This window comes from Neophocaena asiaeorientalis, unplaced genomic scaffold, assembly GCF_003031525.2.
Source record: "Neophocaena asiaeorientalis asiaeorientalis breed wild unplaced genomic scaffold, Neophocaena_asiaeorientalis_V1.1 scaffold99, whole genome shotgun sequence".
In the NCBI taxonomy this organism is placed as follows: Eukaryota; Metazoa; Chordata; class Mammalia; order Artiodactyla; family Phocoenidae; genus Neophocaena; species Neophocaena asiaeorientalis.
This window is the reverse complement of record NW_020173022.1, coordinates 3,448,801-3,475,382: the sequence shown is the minus strand read 5'-3', so window position 1 is coordinate 3,475,382 and position 26,582 is coordinate 3,448,801. Positions and strand designations below refer to the sequence as shown.

Genomic DNA, 26,582 nt, shown 5'->3' with positions numbered 1-26,582 from the left:
GAAAGAGTCCCAATTCATGAAGGTTTCAATTAGGAGTGAGATAAATAATCAGAACAACCTGTTAAAATGGGACAAGTTTTTTTCTTTGTTACAATATACCAAGAAGTCTCATTTATTTTCAAAACCCATATACATATTATCATTTAAGTTCTGTATGAATTACATGCTTCCATTCAAGACCCTACCAGAAATATATGCAAATCCATAAATCCCATACTCAAGAAATTTCTAGGATATACTGAAATCTAAGATTTCAAAGAAATAAAAGATCTAAGTAGCTAAGAAAAAAGATAATTGGATTTGGGAAATGTACCTAAGTTATAGATTATGACATCAACCAAATCAGCCTTTCTCAGCCAGATTTCTGTGAGAGAATTAAGTCCTAAAGATGGTATATAGTACAATTTTAAATGCATAGGAGAGAAGCTGAGATTTTGAGTTATCTGTATTATTTAAATACTGAGAATAAAATTAAATGGCTTCTGAAAACAGGAGGCTAAAGCTTCATGAGAGAGCGAAAGAAAAAAAAATATTCTCTGATGGCAAACTGTAGATTGTCATGGAGTATTGTGCTTTTATGTATTTGGCCCAGTTTCTTGGGGGACATGTTTTCCATCCTTTGAGATTCTGGACAAGCAAAGTCCTATTTAATAGAGATTCTCTCTTTTTGTGATGATCAAAGGTGTGGCCAGTTTCCTTAGCAGACAAAGGGAATTAGAACTATGGAGAATTAGTTTACTAAAGATGCTGTTACTGTTTTCTAGAAATGTCTACTGTATTTGCGATTTCAATTTTATCTATTATATAACCATTTTGCTGCAGTTACTTCATAATTTGCTAGTATCATCTGGTTTTCTAGTCTGAAGACTTAGTATGGTAACACATATCTTGGAAACACAGATTTTCTAACGCAGGCCAGATGTTAATATCCCAGATGAGATGAATGTTGATCCACTTCCCATCTCAAAACCAAATTAATGAAATTAGAGTTATATTTTACACAGGAGATTGGATTTTCACTGAGACATTTTTCCTTAAATAGCAACTGTGTTTGCAGATTTCAGAACAACACCCTTGTCTAATTGTACTGTGGTGCCGTTCTAAGGACACCACTGTGTTAGTGAGACCACGACAATGACTTATATGTAGCTCTCAAGTTAGAGGGATGTGAGAATAAAAAAGCAGTTGATATTAATGAATGAGTTTTGCAATATCCTATACACTTGAAAAGTGATAAGCTTTTCACTCTATAAACGTTTAGGAAAGCTATAAACTTTCAAAAATCGGTCTAACTTATTTCAGCATCGCATAGCCATAAGAAATAGGATAAAAGAACAGAGACCATCTTAATTCACAGCCTCTAAACAAACATTTAGAGTACATAACTTTATAGGTAGAGGCTAAAGTGATATTGTGTGCACACACTAAAGAAAACGAGTATGTTTTCCCTCCAGTAGTTTGACATAAATCTAGTTTCTCAACTTAAACTAAAACTACCATTTAGGCAAGTAGGGACCAGTCCTTTGACATACCAGTAATAAGCAAGACGTGTTACAGGTCAGAAAAGACAAAATTAATCCAAGCGCAGCTTAGTCATGCTTTAAAAAGGCATTTAGAAGTATGATGGAGAGGACCCACTTCCAAAAGTGACAACAGATGCAAGAGAGCCTTGAGTGGCTGTCAATCTGAAAGATTGTTCATGACCACCTGTTTTCCATGTCACCAAAACTTCTAAAGCTCTGTGTTAGGAAAAGAACGAGAACCCTGAAATGTTTTCTCACAAGACAGAAACCAGTGAGGTTAATAAGCTGTTTTCAACCAAATTAATGGGGCCATTCGCACCATGTAAAATGACCTCTCCTTCCTAAACAGGATTAAGCTTCCTGGGCTAAAAAGATGAGGTTGAAACTAGGTAATTTATTAAGCACATGATAACACCAAGAGCCTGCTTTCCAACACGTAGAGATGCTGCCCATTGGTCTTGCCTTCTGCCTATTCCTCTAACAGGAGGCAGACATGAGATGAGTACTAAGACTGGGCTTATAGGGTTTGGCCAAAGCAATATTTCTATTTAGTTTTGAAGAATGTAAAATTCTCTGTGTCTGTGACCAAGAAACGACATTGCCGTGTACAGGGCATTGAGGAATTAGAGATGAAAAAGAAATACTTGTATCCTATCTGTTGATTCAGCAAATCTGCTCTGGGACTTGCACAGAGCTGACACATTTAAGTAAGCTTGACATTTTTCCCTCTCCTTATTTGGGGATTCCTAACAGTTGGAGCCCAGCCACAGACAGCAGAATGCTAACCACCAGCAGGGTTAGAGTTCTGTTTTCACTGGGGACAAATCATTTTTGATAATTTCAACCTACCTTGAGAGGTTGTTGTGAGGGATAGTGTGTTAAAATGACTGCCAAACACCAAGGAAGTATGGAAAATACTATACATGGTATGGTTTTAAAGCCAGGAAACTTATGACCGTCTCCCCCTCTGCTTTCTAATCACCCGGAGTGTAAATCCCACAAATCACGAAACAATTGAGGAGAGCTGGGGGAAAAATACTACCTGACTCAGTTTTCAACTCTAACTTTGTTTTCTATTTGGCCCTTTTGGACAAATGATGACAAGCTATGGAAATTTTCACCCCAAAGACAGATCTGTCAGCCCAAGAAGTCTATGTGTCTTCCTGAGATCCTAAGGCTTCCCAGCTTGGGATTTTTCGAAAGGCTGTAGAGCTTGAGGTCTTCATGACTCTGTCTGTGACGTGTAGAGGTTGGAGATCATCTCTTTGGTTTGTTCTTTTGTCAATGCAAGAACAGCAGAGGTATACTTGCTTCATCTAAGAAAATTCAATATGAGTTTTCCTAGGGAAAATTTACTTTTAAAGAGAGACCCGATAAATCCTTTTGGAAGTGATCTTTTCGTGATTTAAATAATCATTTCCAACTTCTGTTTTTAAAACTCAGAAGTTGATTTTTTTTAAACGTACATTTAGCTCTTAAAGTGGACACATTTGGGCCATATTTCATTACTAAGCCTTCAGTTTGCACTGCATGTGCAGTGATGCTTCCACCATTTTAAACTTTTCTTTCTAGAAATGTTTTATATATGAAGACTTGCATCTTTCTGTTGTCTCAATGATTTTTGTTTCTCTTTTTGAAATGCACATTGCTTAACATAGGTTCCAAACGCCCCTGTGTGATATATAATAGGGAAACTATTACTAGCTCAAGCTTAGATACAAGGTTACGTAGATTCACGACCCAACTGGCCTGAAGAACAACAAGAGCCAGGACAAGAACATAGTTCTTCTGACCTCTGTCCCATCTCCTCTAAAACCTCACTATTCAAAGTGTGTACCAAGTGTCAACAGCATGGGCATCACATGGGAGCAAGTTAGAGGTACATTTCCCAGGTCCTGCCCCAGACTTACTGAATCTCATTCTGCATCGTACCATGATTCCAGGTGATTCATACGCCCAGTAATCTTTGCAGAGCCCTGCTCTAGGCTATCAGACTACCCTTAACTCTATGGACGTATTTTCTTGCAGTTTTGGTTTCCAATGGTGTTCCCCACTTGAGGACCTCACTGCTTTCATTTCTAGGACTGTTAAGCCCCACTTTCTTGAATATACTTGATTCCCATTTAAACCCTACCCCCAGCAGCCGCCCTCTTCCCCCTCTGACAAGTTACCTTTTCAGTGTCTTCCGTTAGAATCCGTTATGAAGCCCCTCGTGTAAACAACATCTTGGGAGGGACGAGGATCTATTTTTGAAAGTGTGAAAGGGAGAAATGAGCCAAATGCGTTCAGCAGATGTCAGGCAGCACCGTGACCACGATCAAATGAGGGGAGGAGGAGAAGGTGGGGGGAGGGAAATTGTGGATAAGGATTGCTGGCCTCTCTTTCACTTGTCATTAGCTTTCTTTGAAGCCCAGCCCTCCCTCTGAAAATGGCACTCCAGACCAACACTGCAGAGCTAGGCCATTCTTTATCTATCTTTCATAGGAAGGGATGTCTCTGCAGAAAGGTTTCTTAACTACTTCATCTAAAACAACAGTCAAAAGTCCAGGACTTGGTAAATCACTGCCACCCGAAAGGCAAAGCAGTACAAGCTAATAAGTCTTAAATAACTCTAGTGCTTGTGTGTGCTTTCATTTGCATAAGGAAACAGTTCTTAGCTAAGCAGTGAGCATGTGTGCCAAAGACAAGCTTCTTTCAACTGTCTAGGGGTAGATAAAGAAGACACCTGCCAGGACAGTAGTGTCCTGTTAAGGAATGCTTTGTTCCTTCTGGTGACTCAGTTTCCTACCTGATAGCATCACCTCTAACACCCTCGAGGGTATGAAGGAGGTCATGACATGCTATAAATAGAGTGAACCATAAGTCTCAGTTTGCCAGGGACAATCCCAGTTTATGCCTGTTGTCCTAGTGTCATTATTAATAGCACTCCCCTTTTACTTCAGAAGTGTCCCATTTGGATGATAAATTATACAGCCACCACTCTAGATATAAAAGACACCCAGAAAAAAATATGTTGGCTGTTTCCCATCCCATCATTCTGACCATATGCACGCTATCTTCTTTGAGTCTTGCTTTCCTCCTGTCTTCTTCCACAGTTTGCTGTGGAAGTGAGCAAACTGTCCTCTTTGGCAAAACTGTCTGCTCCGCTGTCCCTGGGTTGCATGACCAAGCTGCCTCACTCATCCCAGGGGTTACCCACACACCCCAGAAGGTGGACCTCAGTCACAGGCATGCTTCACAGATCTGAGACAAACCCTGAATCAAACAGGCATGTTTACGTAGTTTCCTAGTCTTATACTATTTTCAATGTCGTGTAAGATTTAATTTGAATGAAAATAAGGTTATGTGGCCTAATACTTTGGACAGAAACAGGGATCACGAGCCCTCGCTCTAATTCTGCTTGCTGAAGGCTTAAACTTGGGCAAGTGTTGGGTCTGTTCTTTGGAACCAGATCAAGGACAGAGCTGCCACACAGGTGCATCCAAGGATTAACCAAGAGAAATGCCTTTTAATGAATGTCACATGTGAGATAACTAATTTGACATAATAGTACCAACAGAAATAGCAAGTTAATTTTCCATAACACAAAAGGTCTATCATTTCCTCTGCTTTTCATCACTTGGTTTTCTTTTATATTTCCTTAACAAGACTTATATTTCCTACCAAGCTTCAAAATGTGAAATCATAATGTATTCTGGTTCTAAACATAGCAGAAAAATCTCTAAGAAACAAAATAGCTTTGTGCCACTTTTAGAAATTAATCAAAATATAAACACTTCAGTCAACATTGGGTCAAAAAACATTACTATTGCTTAAATTACTGCTTAAACCATCATTTTTCTACTTAAATCTGGAGATTAATTAATTCTTCATACAGAATATGAACAATCAGATTCTATGAAATTTTTAATTATTTTTTACAAACTCTGTGTCTAAGAGAGAAATGATATAAAAGTATACCATGAATTGAGTAAGAAGTACTAGGTTATATGCTTTTTAAGTGAAAGGAGCAGAATACAAAATAGTATTTATACTAAGTCTATACTATATGAAATACTGAACTCTAATTGCAAAAATAAACACTAATTATCTCAAGATGGTGGAATTATGAGTGTTTTTTTTTAAGTGTATCTAGTATTTCTACATAATCATTCAAAATAAAATAGAACACTTCCCCAAATAGCACACATAAATTGCATAATACTTTCAATTAGATGCCCATATACATAATATGTATAATGCAGGCACAGGATTTGAACTTCTGCTGAGGTCCAGGTAATCTAGCCATTAATTCAGGGAAGATTTCATCCCCACTCATGCAGTGTACTGCCCTCCGCCTCTCACTGGTAAGGACCGCGTGACAGCCATCTGGGTTATTACAGCTGGTATGAAAACTTCCTCACTAGGATCCAGGAAGAAAAAGGAGCTGAACTTCCTGGTTGTGACCAAATTCAAACCAGAGACCTTGAAACATCAAGCTCTGATCCACATCCATTTCCCAAGCCATTTAATGAGTCTATGAACTATCAATATTTATCTGAAAAACAAAGCAGTCTTCCACTTATTTAAAATACTAAATATATGATTTCACGATGGTCTTCAAAATATGTTTTTAGTAAATCCTATGGGAGAGGAGTCTAAATTTTAAATAAGACACACAGATATGACTAATCTTTTGAAATCAACAAAGCATACTATGTCTGAGAGCAATAGAAATTTCCAGTTTCCTATGCATAGAGTCTCCATGTACTAAGACCAAAGCAATTCAGGCTAATTTCACAATGGGGAATTTAAAAGAAATTTTCAAATCCATTTATGGTGTTTCTTTCAAGGAACTGATTTGGAACAGAGAGAATATTTAGTTGAGGTTTTTTGCTTTGATTAGAGTGATCAACTTTCGAAAGTATCTGCATTTCACTAATGTTGCATTTCACATCAGTAGCTTCAGCATCAACTGGGAGATAATCTTATAATTAGTTTAAAACCTCTCTTTAAACTTTTAATTAACCTTAGCAATAAAAAGGTAAACAGAAGCATAATAAATGAATTCGTAAATACTTCCTCCTCCACTGCAATCGGCCAGAGAACACATAGCCTCGATCTGGTTTCTAAGAATACTCAGGTTTAGGTTCAAATAAAGACACTTTAGACTGATGACAGTGCATTAGGCACATGTGTCTCAGCTTCCCTCTGGCGTTAATCTGTATTTTCTGGACAGCATACGAAATGGAGGTTAAAAGCCTTTCCAAGCCATTGAAATAATACTCTGTTATTTGCTTCCTTAATATTTTTCACCTTTTAAATATAAAAATTTAGTGTAAATTATACATTGTTTTTATATATTTAAAAAAAAAACGCACACAAACTAACCCCTCAAAGAACTTCAGATAAGTAGACAAGAATTAGCAATAGATCAGGAAGGCATCTTGGATCATAAGACATCCCCACCTACTAACAAAGAACTATGGCCATGAAAGTGATCTGAATGATCTTGGGTTTTTTTCCCCTTCTCTCTCTCTCTGTCTTTCTCTGTCTCTCTCCTTCTTTTTTCCCTTCCTTACTTCTTTTCTTTTCATTCAAAATCAGTTTTATTGTGAAGTTTGCCTTTGGTCCTACACTTAGAGCCTTACATGTTAAATTCCTACTTGCATATAATCAAACCAATCTATCAGATTTGGAAATGGAGTGAAGTTTTGTTCCAGAATGATTACAAGAGGGACTCTGGGCATAGCTTAAGGATCTTTTCTTTGAGATTCTTCCCCATCTTTGAAACCTTTGCAAGAGTTCCTGAGTCCAAGAGGAGATTGCTGATGGCCTGCCCCTCTCTCTTCTGCCCCAAACCCTGCTCCTGGGGCAACTAGTAATCTCCTGTGAAAATCTGGGGATGTCAGCAAGTTGAACGTCTCTGAAGAGGTTAACCCAGTAAGAAATGTCAGCCAGCTGCACAAGCAGCTTTAAACGTGACCAACCGCTGAGAAACGTGTGGAAGCGGAGCAAGGGAGAGTGGGCCAGTCATTCACCTGTACGGAGAGGCAGTTCCCCAGGAGAGATAATCAGTGGGTCTTGGGGCAGGACGAGGTACGATGGGCTGCTCCACAGCAGTCACATCTCCTGAGTAGGATTTGAGGAGGGAAGCGTTTTTATTGGCCAGCATGGCTCTCTCATTCCTGCGGAATTTGGCTCTTCGGTTCTGAAACCACACCTGGAAGATTGTCGGGAGGAGAGAAGAGCATGAGGAGGGAGAGAAAAAAACAAAGAAGAGGTTCCATGAATAAAGTCCCGGTTGATTTTTACCATGCAATACCTTCCCATGGAAGATATAGGCTAAGTATGGAATTCTTCCCAGAACAACAGAAAACATGCCATAATCCTTCCCTGGTAGGCCATGTTCCAGGGCTATTAAGCACAAAGACTATTAGAACAGGACCATGAGGTACTTCCAATAATCAAGCCACCGGAGATGCGATCCATGACTAACCCATGTGACAGCAAAATATGGATTATATTCCTTGTTGTAATTGTAATAAAAAAAGAAAAATCTCGTTAGACTTCGGCACAGATACAATGGCATCTTAAAAGAAGTTTTTTCAAAGTTCTTCAAAAGGCAAAAACTTCAACTGCTTTCATAATACTTTTTGGATATGGAAAGAAAACTCTCCATCTTCCCAAAAGTAGACCCTGCGACAAGGATTTAAGAAGCAAATGGTTTATCTGGGAGGTGCAAGGAATATCAGTGAGAGAGGGAGGAAGTAACAGAAGAAAAGCAACCTCTAACTGTGCTACTGAACCAGCTTCCTCTGTGGGAGCTCAGTCCTTAAGGGGCTCTAAGGACTGATGCAGGGCACACACCTCCCACCGGAGGGGTGAGAGAATTGTGGATTTGTACACTGGCTCCTGTCAGTCATTGATCATAAATGTTCCAGCACTTCTGGCGTGACTCCCGAAGTTCTAGAAAGAAACTTGTGAAACAGAAATGCAGATACTGAAAATTGGAAGTTGGCCGGAGTATATTTAATTGTAGGGTTCCAAGGAAATGGGCAGTACTGATATCATCGACTACAGCTAATAATAAACCTACCACTTATTAAGTGCTATTAGGGCTAGGAACTTATATAAGCACATTACCTACATTATTTCTAGTTATCATGACAATTCCACAATTAGGTATTATTATTTCTATTTCAGAGTTGAGGAAACCGTTTCAATGAGATTAAGTAATCTGTTAAAGTTCTCACAAGTAATAAATGGCTGAGTTTTTGAGCTTAAGAACATCTGACTCATGACACTACAACTCTTCCAGACTGCCGTGGTATTTGATTCATTCATTTACTCATTCAAGAAGTCTTTATGGCGACTGTGTTCTAGACCCTGGCCTAAATACTGGGAATGGAGAGGTGAGACTTATTCTCTGCTCATAAGCAGCTCACAGTCTATTAAAAGAAGATAGACATGTAAATTTGAAAAATTACAAGAATTTTAAGTGCAATTATGGAAACGCATGACCAGGTGTGGGAGAAAGAAATCCTGTGGCGAGGAGTGGGACAATTTCACAGTTCTAGTTGGTTTCATTCACATAAAATACCACGAGATCGGTGCCCCATGGAAGACCAGGGTGCAAATCAGTAGAGGCAGAATCTTTTCTGGCTTCACCTCTTTTGTTTCTAATGTGTCCTTCATATTGCTATTAGAGTTATCATTTTAAATGCAAATATAATTGTATCAGGGCTTCGCTTTAGCTTTATATCATCCTCTGACTCTCCATCAGCCACAGATTAAAATCAAAATGTATTACCATAGAACAAAGACTGTTCAAGAATTAGCACACTGTCCACCAAGTCGGCCACATCCTGTATCACTTGAATCTCATGCACTGGCCCTTCATCATTTCCAATCCTACCTGGGCTTAAGGCTCCCAAATATATTTGGTTATTTTCCCACCTACGTGTATTCACACTGAATGTTCTCTCTGCCTGCGATATTCTTCCCTTTTGTCCACATGCCAAAGACATGTTTTTTAAGATTTAACTTTAATATCACCTTCTTTGTGAAATGTTGTAGTGGAAAGAACATAACTTTAAAGTCTAACAGAGTTGGATAAAAACACTGGCTCCATGACTTTAAAGGTTTGTCCTTGGATAGTTATTTAATTTCTCTGATTCCTTGTCCCCCAATCAAATGAAGATAATTATACCTACTCACAGGTTGTTGTGAGACTTGGCTCAGAATGGCTGCTTAATGTTCATGTATTCTCTTTTCCCCCAGGCAGATTTAATCATTCCCTCCTCTGGTCTATCACTCATTCTTGAACATTCCTTTAGTGTAGGAATCATCTTACTCTATGATAATAGTATGATATGCACATCTGTCTTCTCTGCCCCCAGTCTGTAACAGCTTTAAGGAGAGAGGCCAGTGTATTATTTATGCCCAGCAAACCAAAACCAGTTCCAAGCGAATAACAGATGCTCAATAAATATTGGAGGGAAAAAAGTGAATTTTGCAAAGATGATAAGATATGGCTTCCATCCAAGAGGCCTTCACAGTCTAGTTGGGGAAGTTGGCCCACATACAACTCAATATGATACATGTCATGTTGCGATAAAAGCCATAAATATAAAGAAGGCCAGAGTCAGAGGGAGTGGTTCACACTGGCAAAGGGTAAGACTTCACGGAGGAAGAATAAAGTCACGGAGGGAGAATTCTGTCCTGCTCACGTGGGAAATGTTCACAGCTCTAAAAGACATTAGAACATAGTAGGATGGAAAAGGTGGAAGATAAAATAGTTTCAGCATATAAGAAAGTCATTTGCCCGTTGTTGTGATGGGGCCAAAATAGCTCTCAACCCAAAATTGTTCTTCCACATTTTTTTTTTTAATTGCCAGCATTGCCCTGTCCAGGTTTCCTTATTTAAAATTCAGATCGCCATGGCAAAAATGGTACTTTCAGGAATTGTGGGTTATTGGCCTAAAATTATTTATTAGGCCACTGCAGGCCAAGCCTGGGGTATAAAACATACGGGGTTTTTGAAGGAGAGGAAGGGATTTAAGAGTAGAAACAGAGAACGTGTTTGGAGAACTGTGGTGAGCAGCATGGGGGAAGAGGATGTGGGAAGGCAGACCTCCGAGTTCTGCTTTGGACTGCAGGACGGAGAGAGCAGAACTGAGTTTGTGCCTGTGGATCACTCATCTGAGCCCTGAGAGACTGCCACGCAGTAACATACGCATCCTCACGTATGCCTTCTCCTCACCTATCCTCGGGGGCACCACAGTGCCCAGGCAACTTTCCCCTTTTGTCAATGACATTTTTTTTTCTCGTGGGGAACACTTCTAGGTGAAGTCCCTAGTTCCCATGGGGAAAACTCTTGCACACTCTCTTCAGGCTGAAGGGACCTCTAGGACCCTCTCCCTCAACTCAACGAATGTCTCTCATAGCATAGGGTACTAGATACAGTTCCTACTCTCCACACCCTTTGAGTCTAGCTCTAGTCCCCATCAAGAGGGTTATTATTTGCAGAAAGAAACCCTTTAAGCCCAGACTGAACACAGATATGCAAACAATAACTCATTCGGGAAGACAAGACAGATTTGGCCCACAACCCCTCTTTATCAAAAGAGCAGCCTACTTGGGCTTCCCTGGTGGCGCAGTGGACACCGATGCAGGGGACACGGGTTCGTGCCCCGGTCCGGGAAGATCCCACATGCCACGGAGCGGCTCGGCCCGTGAGCCATGGCCGCTGAGCCTGAGCGTCCGGAGCCTGTGCTCCGCAATGGGAGAGGCCACAACAGTGAGAGGCCCGCGTACCACAAAAAAAAACAGAAAAAAAAAAAAAAGAGCAGCCTACCACTGGCAATATGGAAAATAATAAAATCTTGACTCTCAGCAAAGACAGCAAAGCACTGCTTGAAAAAGCATTTAGCCAGAAGACTCTTACTTATTTAAAATTTACTGTAGTGCTTAAAAATCACGAACTCTGAATCTGCATATCTGTCTTCAAATCCTAGTTCAGCCACTTCCTAGCTGTGTGACATTGGGGAAACTACTTTAACCTCTGAGTCTCAGTTTCCTCATCTGCAAGATGAATAATGTTATCCACCTCAGTGAATTGTTGCGAGGATTAGACAGATTAGTTTATGTAACTACAAACACTAGTTGGCATGTAAGGGCTCAACTAGTGTTAGTTATGATTATCATTCCTAATCACAGGTGGTATTATTTCTGGATGTCTGGCTTGTAGTTGATGTCTCATGGCATTCATATTAGAAACACATGTGATCTCTTTCCCCTGTCTTACATGCCCTTATCCTTCTTTACTTCATAGAAACACAAAATCATCTATTTGAATGTGCTCTTAATGCAGTTCCTATGGGCAAGGTCTTTGGTGTGTTCATTTCTCACTCCCATCCATGTCCATAATTGTGTGTATTTATAATACATTTCCTGAAGATTTAGATATTCCCAAAGTCTGGGGAGGAAAACTGAGATGGAGGACAGAGAGTTCATCTCTCCGGCCATCCTACAGCTCAAGCCGAAAGCTGGGGTGTGGACGAGGGAGGGTGCAAAGTCAAATGCTCCAGTGGACAATGTTTATAACATGGATCTGGAAGGGTGAGAAACATTGGGAGGAATGAGACCTCTAGCAAGGCATTTTCTGCCCTACTGAAAGGCATGCGCTTCAATTTTTAAAAATACTCTGCTGCCAAAAGAAACACAATTAGAAACTGATTCTGTTCTCATGCTGTCCATTTATAATTCTTTTTAGTATCAGCTCTGGTCTGAAACCTACAAGTTGTGTTTTTCAACAGTCTTCAGAGATGTGCCTCCAAGGAGGGGAATACTCCGGTTACCTGCACTCTGGCCTCGGTGAGGTTCACCCGGCGGGCGAGGTCTTCTCGCACAAAAGCATCCGGGTAGTGTGTCCGCTCAAAGACACGCTCCAAAGCCTGCAGCTGACTGCTGTTGAAGGTTGTCCTGTTCCTCCGCTGCTTTCTCTTTTTCTTTTCCTCTGAGTTCAGTTGATCATCTGGAATAGAAGAAATTGATGATAAGGAGCTAAAAAGTCACGTTGGAGGTCCCGGTTTACACTTCTTTACTGTGTACCTACGGTGAGATTGTTTCCTTGGCTCACATGCTTATCAAAGTGCTATTTCCAAATGCCACTTTCAGCGTGCAAATGCAGGCATTGGTGCAATCAAGTTCACCTGCCAAGAGCACGCAGCAGTTCTGATGCTTGGTTTTTGCTTCTAAATCTGGGACCAGACCTGAACTGTCAGAGGGATATTTTTTGAATGCTGAAAAAAACATATTTTTTTGAAGCCTGTTTTGTCAAAGAGGGCTAAAGGAAAATTTAACTCCTCTCCATATTCTCTGGAGATGGGGGAAGGAAAGTAGATTGCTTTGTACCTCACTTGTCTTAGACAATATTAGAAGGATCTCTGTTTTACCATGCATTTTCCTGGAAACAGCAAGTAACTCGTAACTGTATTTGCTCAAGGCTCCATGCCGTTGCTGAGGCAGGCTTCAGGGGCCTCAGCCTAGATCAGAGCTAGTGCTATAACACCATCAAAAGCTGACACTGACCTGAGACTCACCCTCTAAGAACTCAAGAACAGCCCTGAAACATCTCTGAAACAGTTTCACTCCAAATTTGAGTTCTAAGGCTTTGAGCTCTTGGGAACCTTCGGAGAATCATTTCCCCATGTTTTCACCTATCAAGATTCCTCCTTGGTTTTCTCTGAGTGCCCCCAAAGGCACCCTGGCAAGCTGATCATCCAGGTTGCCCATGGCAGTCAGAGAGTAGTGTGCTCCTGTCCTGCCACCCTCCTTCAGCCCAGACAGGAATGATGGATGTGTGAAGCTGAGCGGAATACCAGTTGTGCTAACGCCACCATCGAGCCCTCACCCTGACGCCCAAGCCACTGCAGAGCCCGTGTAGCACTCAGAGATTTACAGCTCAAGCTGCTCAGGCCCAAGTCACATGCTTAGCCTGATGAACTGAACTCACACTTCCAATCACTTTCCCCACTCAGCTCAAAGAAAAATATGAGTGAGAGTGAGGATGGAGAGAAAGAGGAGCATGGCCGCTAGCTCCACATTCAACAGAAAGTAGCTCTCAGCCATTTTTTCCAACATGTAAAGTCTCCTGATCCTCTCTGACTATAAACACACAAAATACTCAAAAAATTACTAACATGAATTCTAATGCCCCGAGGAGAGTGACCCACCCCTGAGCTATAGTAGTATTATTACAAATTGAGGGCATGTTCCAGATTTGGGTGGGGATTCAAAGTGCAGCTTAAATCTAGGAGTTCCTAGCTCAGATCTCTCAGTGCCTAACTGAGGCCTCCAAGACTTTTTGATGAGAGACCCCTTCTTCATGAGTACTGCTTCAGCAGTGGTGCCCTTGGAGCTCAGAAGAGAGACTGCTCATCCGTCCCTGACAGTTAAAGCACCTAGATATAGTAAGTGCTTGTTGAATTTGTGTCCAGGGAAAATGTGAAACTTTTCCTGTCTGTAGAAAATTGTTTCTGTAGGAAAAAAAAAAAAAGCCGTATGATCTCAACCACATTCCCCCAGCTAAGCAGCTGCTGACACCCATTCTCTCAGCTTTACGGTTGTGTTCGGAGTTGACCACCTCTCTAGTTTCTTCCACTGTGGTACCTCAACAAGGAGCCCTGCTTTGAAGGCAGTTTTGTGACACTCTCAATAAGAAGGTCAGATCAGTGGCATCTTGAGAATGGAGCCAATTTAATTATCATGATTTCTGGGATCTGTCAACGCCTGGAATATTCCATCCAACAACCCTGATTTTACCACTATTTAGCTATTAGCAAAATTAGTTTATAATAATGTCAACACTAGAGTTCAAACACCTAGGATCATACATCTTTCAGCTGTTGCCTTGCGTTTGTATGCTCCTTCCTATTTGAATATTTGAAGGCACTCCTGTTGCTCCCATTCTCTTTCTAAATCTTTTTACAGTTCTATGTCTTGCACTTCAGGTCTCTCTCAGTCATTCAGGCCTTTTGACAGCACCACACCTGTATTTCATGCTCCTATTAAACAGAAGTCTGCCAAAAATATTTAGCTTCCATACCAACCCTAGACTGAGATCAATTAGACCCTAGGCTATTTTAATCATATAAAGGAAATCCCTTGTTAAGCCAATCCCATGATTTGCTTTCTTTCCTCAAAGAAAATGCTTTCTCAGGTATAACCACAAATTATAAATCCTTTACGCTGTTTGGTTAAGCCCATTTCTTCTTGTACTGCCAAACTATGATAGAGAACAAGAATTTTTTATGTTTTGTTGTTAGTACTACAACCTGCTCCATAGCCTTTCTGTAGTTCTTTGAAATCTTCCCCTCTTCACTCAAATTCCACTGCCTGTCCACCATAAACCACCAACTCCCCTGACATGGGAGCAAGGGAAATGGAGAATTATAGTTTATGACAGAGAATAAATAGCTATGATGACCTGAAATGATTCCAGCAAAAGTTTCCCAGTGAATGTTCTTGTTGTTTTTAACAAATGAAAACACCAGTCCAGATCATGCTGAAGGTGAGAAAAGACACACAAATAACAGGGGTCCAAGGAGTGTATCTGGCAAACGTCCTTCAGAGCACAAGTATAACAGAAAGAGACAGTGAGGAGGCAACAGAGACAGCTTGAGCGGCAGCCCTCCGGCTCGTCTGTCTTTGCTCACCAATCACCAACTATGAGCTCCCTGTTTTCCCCCAAGAACACAGAACAGGATCAGTACAATCTCATCAGCGGCATGAGAGAAAATGTGAACATCGTACGGGTTTACAAATGTGGGGTTTTTGAAACACCTGGGATAAGGACTGTTATCAGATTTTGAACTCTGGTTGAATACAGGGTAGAGAAAGTAGTGTATTTTTATCATTGCTGGAATATCATCTTTCTTGTAAAAACAGCTACTGTAAAGGTTGATTTTGAAAGATGCTGTCCAAGGATGCTGACAGCCAACTGGCCATCAGGACATAGCTAATTCTTTGGAATTCTGAAACGGGTAGGATTCACCAAACTGCAGGATAACCACAGGGTACATGGATACATTTTTATCAAAATCATGTTTCAAGTCCAAGGTGTTTACAGATTTTATGGATGATTATGTATGTTATGAATGATTGAGTAAATTGTAAGTATGCAGTTACTGCCACGCTTTCTAATAAAAATAAGAACAATGATCTTATTAGCAGGTTAATTTTCACTTGGATTCATGAGTCATAAAATATTGGCACCACATGAAACCAGAGAAATTATCTAATTCAACCCTTTTATTTTACAGATGAGGTAAATGAGGCTTAGAAGAATGAAGTGATTTGCCTCAAATCACAATACAAGCTGTGACTGAGCCAGAGCTAGAAGCCAGGACTTCTTTTTTTTTTAATTTAAGGTATAGTTGATTTATAATGTTGTGTTAGTTTCAGGTGAACAGTGAAGTGATTCAGATATATATTTTATATATACATATAAAATATATAAAAGAATATATATTTATTCTTTTTCAGATTCTTTTGCTTTATAGGTTATTACAAAATATTGAGTATAGTTCCCTGTGCTATACAGTAGGTCCTTGTTTGTTACCTATTTTATATATAGTAGTGTGGAAGCCAGGACTTCTAATTCCACTCTACTTTTAAGTGCCAATGACAATATACACCCTGTGCAGGAGAGGGGCAATGACTCACCACAGATATAAATAAAAAACCACTACCCCAGGAAAAAATTTTATGGGAAAGGTAGGTTTAACCAAACTAGCTGTATAAAGAGGGTCTCAGGAAGAGGGTCCATGTGTATCACAAGCTGTTATTCCTGCCAGAAGAGCCATTAAAAAAAATGCAACCATTCTCATCTAGGACAGCAACTTTGATCCAGATATCCTTGGATTTCACTTTTCAAAGGCCTCTGTAAGTACTTGCTTCATCAATTGTGTGCAGGGTTACTTTAGCACAGTAGTAAACCCTCACCTTCCATCTTCTCACATTCATATTAGTACTTCCCTTTCTTTCATTTTAGGACACAGTTCAAAATCTCTGTCTCCTATGACACATCTTAATCCTACTTTCTCTATAAAACTTTGCTGATAATGCCAATCCATATTGATGTCTCCATATCTAAATTCCTAAACATATTTTAGTACATAATCAAATACTTTTTAAAAATTATGGTTCATTTCTCTTTATGTAAATGTTTTGTCACCTTGCTGCGCTCAAGTATTCCTATATAAAAGACATAAGGTCTTTTGATACATTAAATGACAATAAAATTTGAAAGAGTTATAGTATTATTGTGGTATAGAAGTAGTCCCAGAAAATTAGAACCTTGGTGATTTACGTAAGGTTTTGGAGGGCTGAATAACTTCTGATTCCAATTATTATTTTTAACAGTGCATAGTAAATAATTAGGTTAACATTATCTTTTGTCCCTGGATAATTTTACCTGTGGAGGAAAAAAATCTTTTTACCATGTTTCTTTTTCAAACAGGTTCACCACCAGATTTAGAGAGATGGGAGAAAGCTGGGTGGGTCTGACTCTTCCGTAAATGAAGGAGCTGGTCCTTCTTTTTTAGTCCCTACAAGAAAAGCAGATCTAAGATAAATGAATGATTTCAACAAACAGGAACAGGCAGGGGGAAGAGCTGCTAAAAAGAATGGTGTTTCCTATGGAACAGGATGTTAGAATACTTATCAAGCACTTCTTTAGGAAAGAAAGCCATAAATTGTAGGGAGGAGACCCCTCAGGCTTTCAAGTAGAAGTTAAAGAGAACAATAGCTCTGTCCTTGGCTCTACCTTGAAATTCACTCTGAACTTCACTCGTGGCTGCTTAAGTTGCACTGAAGGGAGGGTGGAGAAGACAGGGAGGAGCGCCATCCTCAAGCGTGAGGAGAACGCAGCACACCACTGTTCCTCCTCACTAAGGTTTGCATTCACTGTGCAGGCTCCAGTTAACTCCCAAAGGCCCTTACCCTCTCCTGCTCTGTACCTTGTGGGACACTTGAGATTCCAAACTCAGTCAGCCAAATGTAATTTAAAGGTACAGCAAAAACATATTTTAGGAATAAAATCTGAAGAAAAAAATGTGTTTCGTATGCCTGAGTCACATCAATTTGAGAAGAAATCTGATGCGAGAAGATAAAACGCCAGCTTCAGTAGCAGAAACCAACCATCACATCAAAGCTTGTCATCTGCCTTTTGGCTGAAAACATGGCAGGCAAGCGGATCTAAAGAGCAGCCTGTTGATCATTTTATGGGCATCGAAGAATGTTTTCAAAGGAACTTATATTGCACAACTACTTACTTTAATGGGATTTGTGTGGTTCAGCCCCTGTAACCTTTGGAAAATTGAAGGGAAGTATAATTGTAAAAGCCACTAAAAACTGTTTAGCTTTTACTGCAAGGCTTATGAAAAGCAGTGAAATACAGCTATGGCATTCATTTGAGTTTCTTTGGTTACACTAAGCTCCAGTTGTAATTAGGACAGATCCTTTTAATAAGTGCTCCGATAAATGGCACATAGGTCCTCACCGGGGTGAGTGCAGACTGACTTTAGCACATCCCACTGACCGAAGCCAAATTCAGCAGCACGTCTGCATCTTCTCTGCAGCATACCTGGTATCCTCCACTGCTGAATCCCAGCAACTGTCAAGAGTGACCAGGTTTCAGCCAATACAAATGCCCAGCTGTACAGCTCTTACTCACCTTAGGGTCATGGCTGCCAGAACCTGAACTTTGCGTGATGGTTTTTGATGAGTATATTTTTTCCTTTACTGTCAACTTGGCATAGACATGGTTTATTTTTGGTCAGGTATGAGTCTTAAACCTTAGAAAATAGCATTAAAACACATTAAACAGTTGGGGGAATATATGTTCTTTGGAGAATAAAATGCTCTAAAAAGTTTGAAATAATGTTATTTTGAATGGTTTTCACCCAAAAGATGGATCAATGGCTCTGTGTAAAGCTACAGTGGTCTCAAGCAGATACAGCTCAAAGTTGAGCTCTCTGAATATAACCAACTCTCATTTGAAATAGAAAATACTGGAGAATATGAGGTATCATAATACAGTCTGTACTGCTTTTCACTTCTTCATCTCACATATTTGCTTTCACCTCTGTAGGACCAATACATTTCCATACAGTCAAAAATATCAACACGATCCATGTCATCTTATCTACTTTAACTCTCGTAAGACATTTTTCTGAAAGGATTCCTGACCAGAACCTTGAGGATATCCGATACAAAGCAAGCCCTCCAGTGCAGCCCTATATTGGAACCCTAGCTTTCTTCTGGGACTATATTGACAATTTTCCCCATGCTATCATTTTTCCATGTGACTCTGGGTCTATTTTAGACTATAACTTCAGAATACAAAGTTTACATGTGTATTTAATTGAAGCTCTTATCAATGCTCAGTGAATACAAATTAATAATCAGACATAAAATATTCATATATTGGAATTATTATCATAGGAGTTCAGTTACTGCACAAAATACCTTCTCTTCGATAAAGACATAAAATTCCAGCTTCAGATATGTAACCTACTCCCAATTCTCTACGGATGAATCACTTATTTACTCATTTTTCAATTCATTTCTGGATGTCGAAAATAGTGGAAAATGAGAATGTTTTACTCAGAGCCAACTACACTATAATCAGGAGGGAGTGCAGTGGAGTAGAGAGGAAAGTTCACTGGCTTGGCAATCAGAATGACCTGTGTTCTCCTATAGGCCCTGCTACTTTAGTAGCTGTGTGGCCTTGAGTAAGACACTTCACTTCTCTGAGCCTCAATTTTCAAAACAATGAAATGGAAGTCAGACTACCTACTTCCTAGGGTCACTTGAAAATATGGTGAACACAGAGCAGGCAGATAGTCTGGCACATAGCAGTTGTTTTGTAAGTGGTGGATTTTAACAGCTACCACTGCTGCTGCAATTTCTCCTTGGAGGTGGATTGTCAAAACCACTGCTGTTCTTCCTTTTTTCTTCTGCTTACTGTTTGTTCATATCTAACTATTCACTAAGATCTCTATCACCGCATAACTGGGGAGATAGAAAAACATTCAAATATGTTGATCTGGCTTAGTTAGGTTTGATGGAGGGCATAGTTGAGGTCTAGGGAGCATGAAAAATGAGTAAAAACTTTATAAATTAAAAAAGAACTGAAACGTGACAATAGACCCAAAATTGCACATGGAAATCAGTGCAGTTTGGGTCACTTTTCTACTGCTAGTCAATTCCTGGCTTTCTAACAAGGCAATCAATTTTCCTTTCTCAATTAAAATTTTGAAAAGAAACTTTCAGAAAGCAGGCAGATTCTAAGACTCAAAGACAGCAACCTTCTCCTTTAACAAGTAATCTCACTAGAAACAAGTTTAAAAAAAGAAAAAATACAGGAGAAAGGAAGAAGACAACCAAGGGCTAAACCCAGGCTATGAAAATTCAATGATTTCGCAGCCTGTTTGCCTCGGGTTGACTAATTTGGTTGCCACATGTCTAAAAACACAAAAGTTGGGCCATACTACTCAATATTTATTCAGTGACTTTTTTTTTCTAAATGTCTGAGCATTTTGGTGAATTCCAAAGGGATAAAAAGAAACCAAGGAAAGCGAATTCTGGGAAAAGAGTGAGTTCTGATGGAGATTTTTTTTTTTTTTTAAACATCTTTATTGGGGTATAATTGCTTTACAATGGTGTGATAGTTTCTGCTTTATAACAAAGTGAATCAGTTATACATATACATATGTTCCCATATGTCTTCCCTCTTGCGTCTCCCTCCCTCCCACTCTCCCTATCCCACCCCTCCAGGCTGTCACAAAGCACCGAGCTAAACTTGCAGTATTCCAGGTGTGTGGTCCCCTTGGAAGTGCCCTGTATTTCAGTAGGATTAAAAACAAAGCTCTAGAGGAGTTATAAGCTCCTGTCTTCTTTGGGTAGCATTTTCCCTTTGTAGTAAGACTTGTTGTTATTTTGTAAAAGACACAACATCAGTCTTAACGTTAGCAGTGGAAATTGGTGTCTCCATGGGAGGCAACCGCTATAAGTCATTTTTTTTAATGATTCATTTTTCGGGTAATAAATTTTAATGTCCTCAAGAAAAATATGGTAAAAAATACATTTTTTATAAAAACAAACAAACAAACATAGCTGGCAGCAGATAGTAATGAAGGAGATGTACATGATTAATGAGTCAGCTCAGCTCTTGAAAGGACAGTAGTGGTGGAACAAGGCTCTTTTACTTGGATAAAAAGACAATTATGAGGCTTGAACACTTGAGAATAGAAGCATGACTAGTCTTTCCTTATGCTTTTTCATCTCAAGTTCAAAGGACAGATGCCTATAGCAGAGAAAGCCACAGAGAACAGAGAATTAGCTTTTCATCACAATAAAGATGGAGCCAAGGATAACTCTGTTAACACTGTATAGAGTAAATGAAGAGGGCTAAAGAGGAGATTAAAGCCCCTCTCAGGTGTTACTCTGGCCTCTGACATCAAACTAATATAAAGACTAAAATATGCCAAAATGGTCAACATAAGAAGCCTGGTATCTTTAAACAATGTTTAAGTGAAAGGAAATTAAAATTCTCTTTCAAGAATTAGAAAAGCCAAAGTGTAAACGGTGGTTTAAAGCTTGACATATTCTGAGAAATGTATCACACTGTAACATCTCTGGATTTCAACGTTCTTATCTGTAAAGTGGGGTTGCTTTAAGACATAAACAATACACGTTTTTTAAAAATTATAACAATTAGGTATATACACATTTCCTTCTATTTTGCTTTAAATTCTGTTATGGAGCAATTGTGGAAATTGGCAATTAGGGTGTTAGATTGGCAATCAGGAGGTTCAGATCCTAATTCAGCAGGATTGCTGACCAAATATGTGATGTTTGGCCTTAGTGTTCTTACTGGAAAAATTATAGGTTGGACTAGGCAACTAAGATCTCTTTCAAATCCAGCACTGTGGGTTTTTCGGATTGTTTTTATATTTTCGGTATCTAGCCCAATAGAAAACTTTTAATAACTGTTTGCTTAAGGCAATGACTGAGTCATGTCCTTTGGTTTTTGTTGTTATGTGTTTGGTTTTGCTTTGTTTTGTTCTTGTCTATGTTTTGGAAAACCTTTGGCTAGATGACATATTGGATGAAGACTATTCTGTAATTACTCATGCCTGGAGGAAGCTGAAGTGATTGACCCATTCCTCTATGTCCAGAGTACTCTGCAGATATGTCTCCAAACTGAAATTTATGTGAATCTTTATTCTAAGAGAAATTAATTCACCTATAATCGCAGTCAAGAAAAAGAGGAAACCTGAGAGGTTTCTAAGAAACAGTTATTCTAACATTTAAATTTACTTAACAGAAATGAGAATAACTGCTATTTCTATTATTACTTCTACTAGCTTTGACCACCTAACTGTGGGTTGGGTGACAGTACACTTGCTGAAAACACTGTCTATGTCGACCACTTTAGACTAATCCCAAAACTGGTGCCACTAACAATGGTCACACTTATTCTTGACCTTCACATCCTGTCTCTATCACCTTATTCATTCATTTGAACAAATATTAAGTGTGCATCCACTACACACCAGGCAAGTAGGTGCTCTGAGAAATAGACAAATATTACATGTAGTCCACCTTCAAGGAACTTTATAATCGATCTGGGAAATGAAGCCATGAGCACTTGAAAAGTAAGGTAAAAACAGAGAAAAGAGATTCCAGTAGATGTGGTGGCCATCAGAGCCAGTAATGGGCGAGGGAGGAGGACAGAGACACCAAAGTGGGTGGCAAGTAAGAAGACACAGTCAGCATGAGCCTCCCTCTGTCACATGTGAAGTTCAGCATCCTTTTTTCAGCTGCATTATGACTTGTCATTCCATTCACCGCATTCTGGTTGTTCAGCTGATGATGGTGACAAATCATGCCTTCCTCATGTGTCATTCATACTCTTCTTTGACTTCGTCTGTCTTTGCCTAACCACACATACTAGGCCTTTCCCCTATCCACTGACTCTTTATATTGATGGCACCTTCTCCTCCTCCAAGTCTCAGTCAACCTCCGTAGTTAACCTCCTCCTGTCAGCTCTCCATAGGGACCCTCTTTGATCACCAAGCAGAAGTAGCCTTCCTATAACTATTCCCCTTCCAGAATCGGAATGAACCATCGGCTTTGCAACTTATGACAAATCATTATTGCTGTTGATTGGCTCACACACTAGAATATGAGTTTCGTGGGGGCAGGAACCTTTTCTGACTTGTTAACTGTAGTATCCCAGCCTCTAGCATTAGTGCCTGGCATACTTGAGGCTCTTTTCTTTGAATGACTAATGAATATGTTAACTGTGCTTGGTGAAAATACCTATTCTGTACACCTGGTTGATTCACACTCAGCCACCAAACCTGACAGCCCTTTCAGGGATGAGTTTCTATAAAGTCTTGGCACAGAAACTTTCCTGTTATGAAGGGTTACTGCAATCTCTACAAGGCACATAAATTCCAGGAGCATGCATTACCCAGGTCTTTCATGCACTTTCTTTGCACATGACTTTGCATCAGTAATTATCACCCCAGTTAGAAGAGAGCCTTGAGGCAGGTGAATAAGTGTGTAGCACAGAGCCCTATATATCTCAGTAACACTCATTAAATCTTTGACTTTGGTAATGATGACACATTATGGAATTATTGAACATTTTAGTTGTGACCTGATACAGTTATTTCTGTTCCAAAAATATATAGTTTTAGCTTTAGGTTGTATTCTCTTCTAGTTAGTTATTTCTGTGTTTCTGTTCCTTTTCACCGGTAAAGGAGCTTGGGCAAAAGCATGACTAATTCATTTGCCAACATACAAGAACATTACTGTCTGTCAACCACACCTAAACCTTAATTATATGGCGATTTCCTCTCCAGGGATATGTGACTTTTAACCGGTAAGAAAGCTGATGCACTAAGGTCATATGAGAGAAAAAAGGTTTTGGGCAAAGCACTCAAAAATCCATGTGGGATAATCTTATTCCACTGAATCATGTCCCCTGCTGTTGAACAGCCCTAAAGAACTCCTTGTGAGTAGGTGATTCTGTCTGCCTAGAGTGGAAACCTATGAGTAATCTATGTGTCACTGTGAGTCATGTCACGGCCACCACTTCCAACTCCGCATCATCTGAAAGTTGGCGAGAAGACTTTATACTGCTCAGCTCATAACAGGAAGAAGCCAGGATGGAGGAAAGACCTAATAACAAGTTTTATTGATTAAAAAGAAGGTAACTAGAAAAGGAGAATAACCAAGGGTAAGAACAATGGCTTTTTAGTCACCACCTAAATCATTCTCTTCTTTGACACCTGTTCCCAATGTGCATCCATTGCCAATACAGCCATTCTTCCTTCCACATCCTTGCGTCTTTTTACAGATTTTCCCTACCTTTAGATTTTTTTCCAACATTTAAGTTATTTTCAAGAAAGGACTCTGATAGCAATATGTTGAACCAAGAGGAAGGATAAACCAGGACAAACTAGTGTTTAATTCCACTACAAAACTAGTGCTTAATTCCACTACAAAACCATTCTTCAACTTTCATTTGCTGGCTTTCTTATTTCTTCTCTATTCCTCTGCAATGTTGATAAAATGGCACAGGGTTTGACGATGTGGTTAGCTTACTGGGAAGGCAGCACCTTTAAAATAAAGCATCTTAGGAATAAACTGGAAGATTTTATGAACTCAGGTGACTCACAAAAAAGACATAATATGGATTAGGTGTATAGGTGGGAGAAGAGATTTTAGAAAATAAGATTTTATAAACATAATGTTTGCCATAAATTGGTTGAAGGAAGTGTGCATACGGTAACTGATCTGGGAAAAGTGAGACCATCCCAAGCTGCAGTTTTATACTTTTTTATCTAGCCAAAGAGGGAGTTACCTACAAGGAAATCAACTTCCTTCTTGCTCTCCAGTTGTGTTTTGCAGACCCCTGCTGGGCTCCTTCACTTTGTTCTGTTTGGTTGTTTTCATACTAAGGTTTTCCAGTAGTGGTCATACCTCCCTTGAGAGCATAGTTAAACTTCCTTCTTTACTACAGGTCTGTCAGTTTGGAAGTAAAGCTCCTTGGCTAGAGGATTATCATGATTTTCTTTCCTGGAGACTTCTAGTTTTAGCACCAGTCTCAGATCTTCCCAGAAGCCAAAAGGGCACTAACTTTCTTTGCCACTAAGCCTAGGTGGTCACCGAATGACATCAGTATAATTAACTTCTTGACTTGAGAGAGTCTAGTTTTATATCAAACTTTATCTCTAATTAGTCATAGCCCCAGATCAGATTTTCACGATAGTGATTTTATACCTTTCCCTAGCAATCCAATATTTATGTCTTTTCATAGAATTTTATTATAAAGACAACTTTATATAATTGGTGGGGGCAGGGGTGGGGGAGGTACTCCAGTGGATTAAAAGTCAGACAACCTGGGTTCTTGACCTGTCTGGTACTAAAAATCATGTGATCTTTTTCCCAGTCATGTAATCTTAAGCATGTAATTTTGCCAAGCTGGGTTTCCATTTCTGTTGTTATCAAATGTGGCATGTTATTAGATTTTTTAATATCTTTTCCTGATTTTAAATTATAAATTCTTCTTCAAATACTTGACCAATGAATAAATCTGTGCCCTCAAAGAGGTATATAGTAAAGAATAATATATTTACTTACTAATTATCTCCAATTTTGGAATCTGTGACTAACTAGATATTATATAACTCCACGGATACACATTTTTGCAGTCAAATCTGCAGTGTTCTTGATGTTTTAAATAACATTACTGATGACCTTTGTGGATATCAGGGTTATTTCAGCATTGCATAGATGCTTATTTTCTTTTAGATAAACTTTAAAGAAAATGTTCAGATTTAGCAAGTATTCAAACAGTTGAGAAGAGAGCAAAGATGAAAAACCATTTTATAAAGTTCTGGAATTTTAAAATAATCTGACATTTAGAGGTGGGGGACATATTTTTTATAAAAAGTCTGTGTGCATGTGCGTGGGTGTGTGTGTCTGCATGGGTGTGTGTGTCTGTGTGAGTGTGTGTGTGACAGCTCAGAGAATCCTGGGTTGAACTGCAACAGTGCTATAAACATGAGAACCAGAAGCAGATCCAACTGCCCACAGTGGAAAGGACCAACCTTTGGCATTGTGAAAGATTTTACTTGTTTGGGCTTTCTGTGTAGCCCACTAAAACTGTTAAGACCTATCATCATTACCTAGTCTCATGTCAGCTATATCTGGTAACTCACATTGACATATTAGTTTCTAGGTAGGAGCTCCCCGACAATGGCTTATGCGATATCAGTGCCAGCTGGACTCAGCTGTAAACTAAAAAAAAATCTTAAATAGATATTTCAGATGTTTAAAATTTTAAATTTAAATAAACCAAGGCAGAGTGTGTAAGGTTCCAAGTAAGTCAATTGCCAAGTTGTGCTGGTTGGTACAACCAAGTGCTATATCAGTGGGGTCTTAAATTGTTGCATAATGCAGACATAGAGGAGGGGAAGTGGCACAAAAGGAGTAGGAGTGCATTAACGATGAATCACTAAGGATGCTCTTCCATTAAACTGTTAGTGTTTATACATTAACACTATCCCACTAGGACCCAAGTAATACGCAAGCCTTTGGAACCATTTGCAGTATATGTTTCAAAATCCAGACCAAAGCCGCTAGGTAGATTTTATGGGTCCCTCTAGAAAAGCAGTTTCTTGTCAGGGCTGGAAAAATAATGTTGCAAAGGATCCAGTAACAACAGAATTCAGGCCTGTTAGTTAGATTCCAAGTTGATGCCTCTTCCAAAAGGAGAGCATTCAGAAAAACAATTTACTTCCCAGGCTGAAAGAAAAACTCTGACATTTAGGATTAAGAAGAGTTTGGTGTATAGTCTATTATACACGGGGTGCAGATCTGTTGGGGCAAATCTGTCTACCATTTTATTTGTTTCAACAAAGACTATCACGATGGCGAGTTCCTCCAAGATCATCCCTTGTGGGAGCTCAGGACAGGAGACAGGAAGATGTA

At 39.4% G+C, this 26,582-nt stretch overlaps 1 protein-coding gene across 1 annotated transcript in view; it reads right to left on the bottom strand.

The window, feature by feature from the left end:
• The window catches only part of PRRX1 (paired related homeobox 1), a 72,947-nt gene that overhangs the window by 5,337 nt on the left and 41,028 nt on the right, over positions 1-26,582 (bottom strand). Inside the window, exons 2-3 of the mRNA XM_024742395.1 lie at positions 12,365-12,540; positions 7,544-7,725 (exon numbers count right to left, since the gene is read on the bottom strand). Of these exons, the coding sequence (XP_024598163.1) occupies positions 7,544-7,725; positions 12,365-12,540 (358 nt within the window). The remainder of the gene's footprint in view (positions 1-7,543; positions 7,726-12,364; positions 12,541-26,582) is intronic.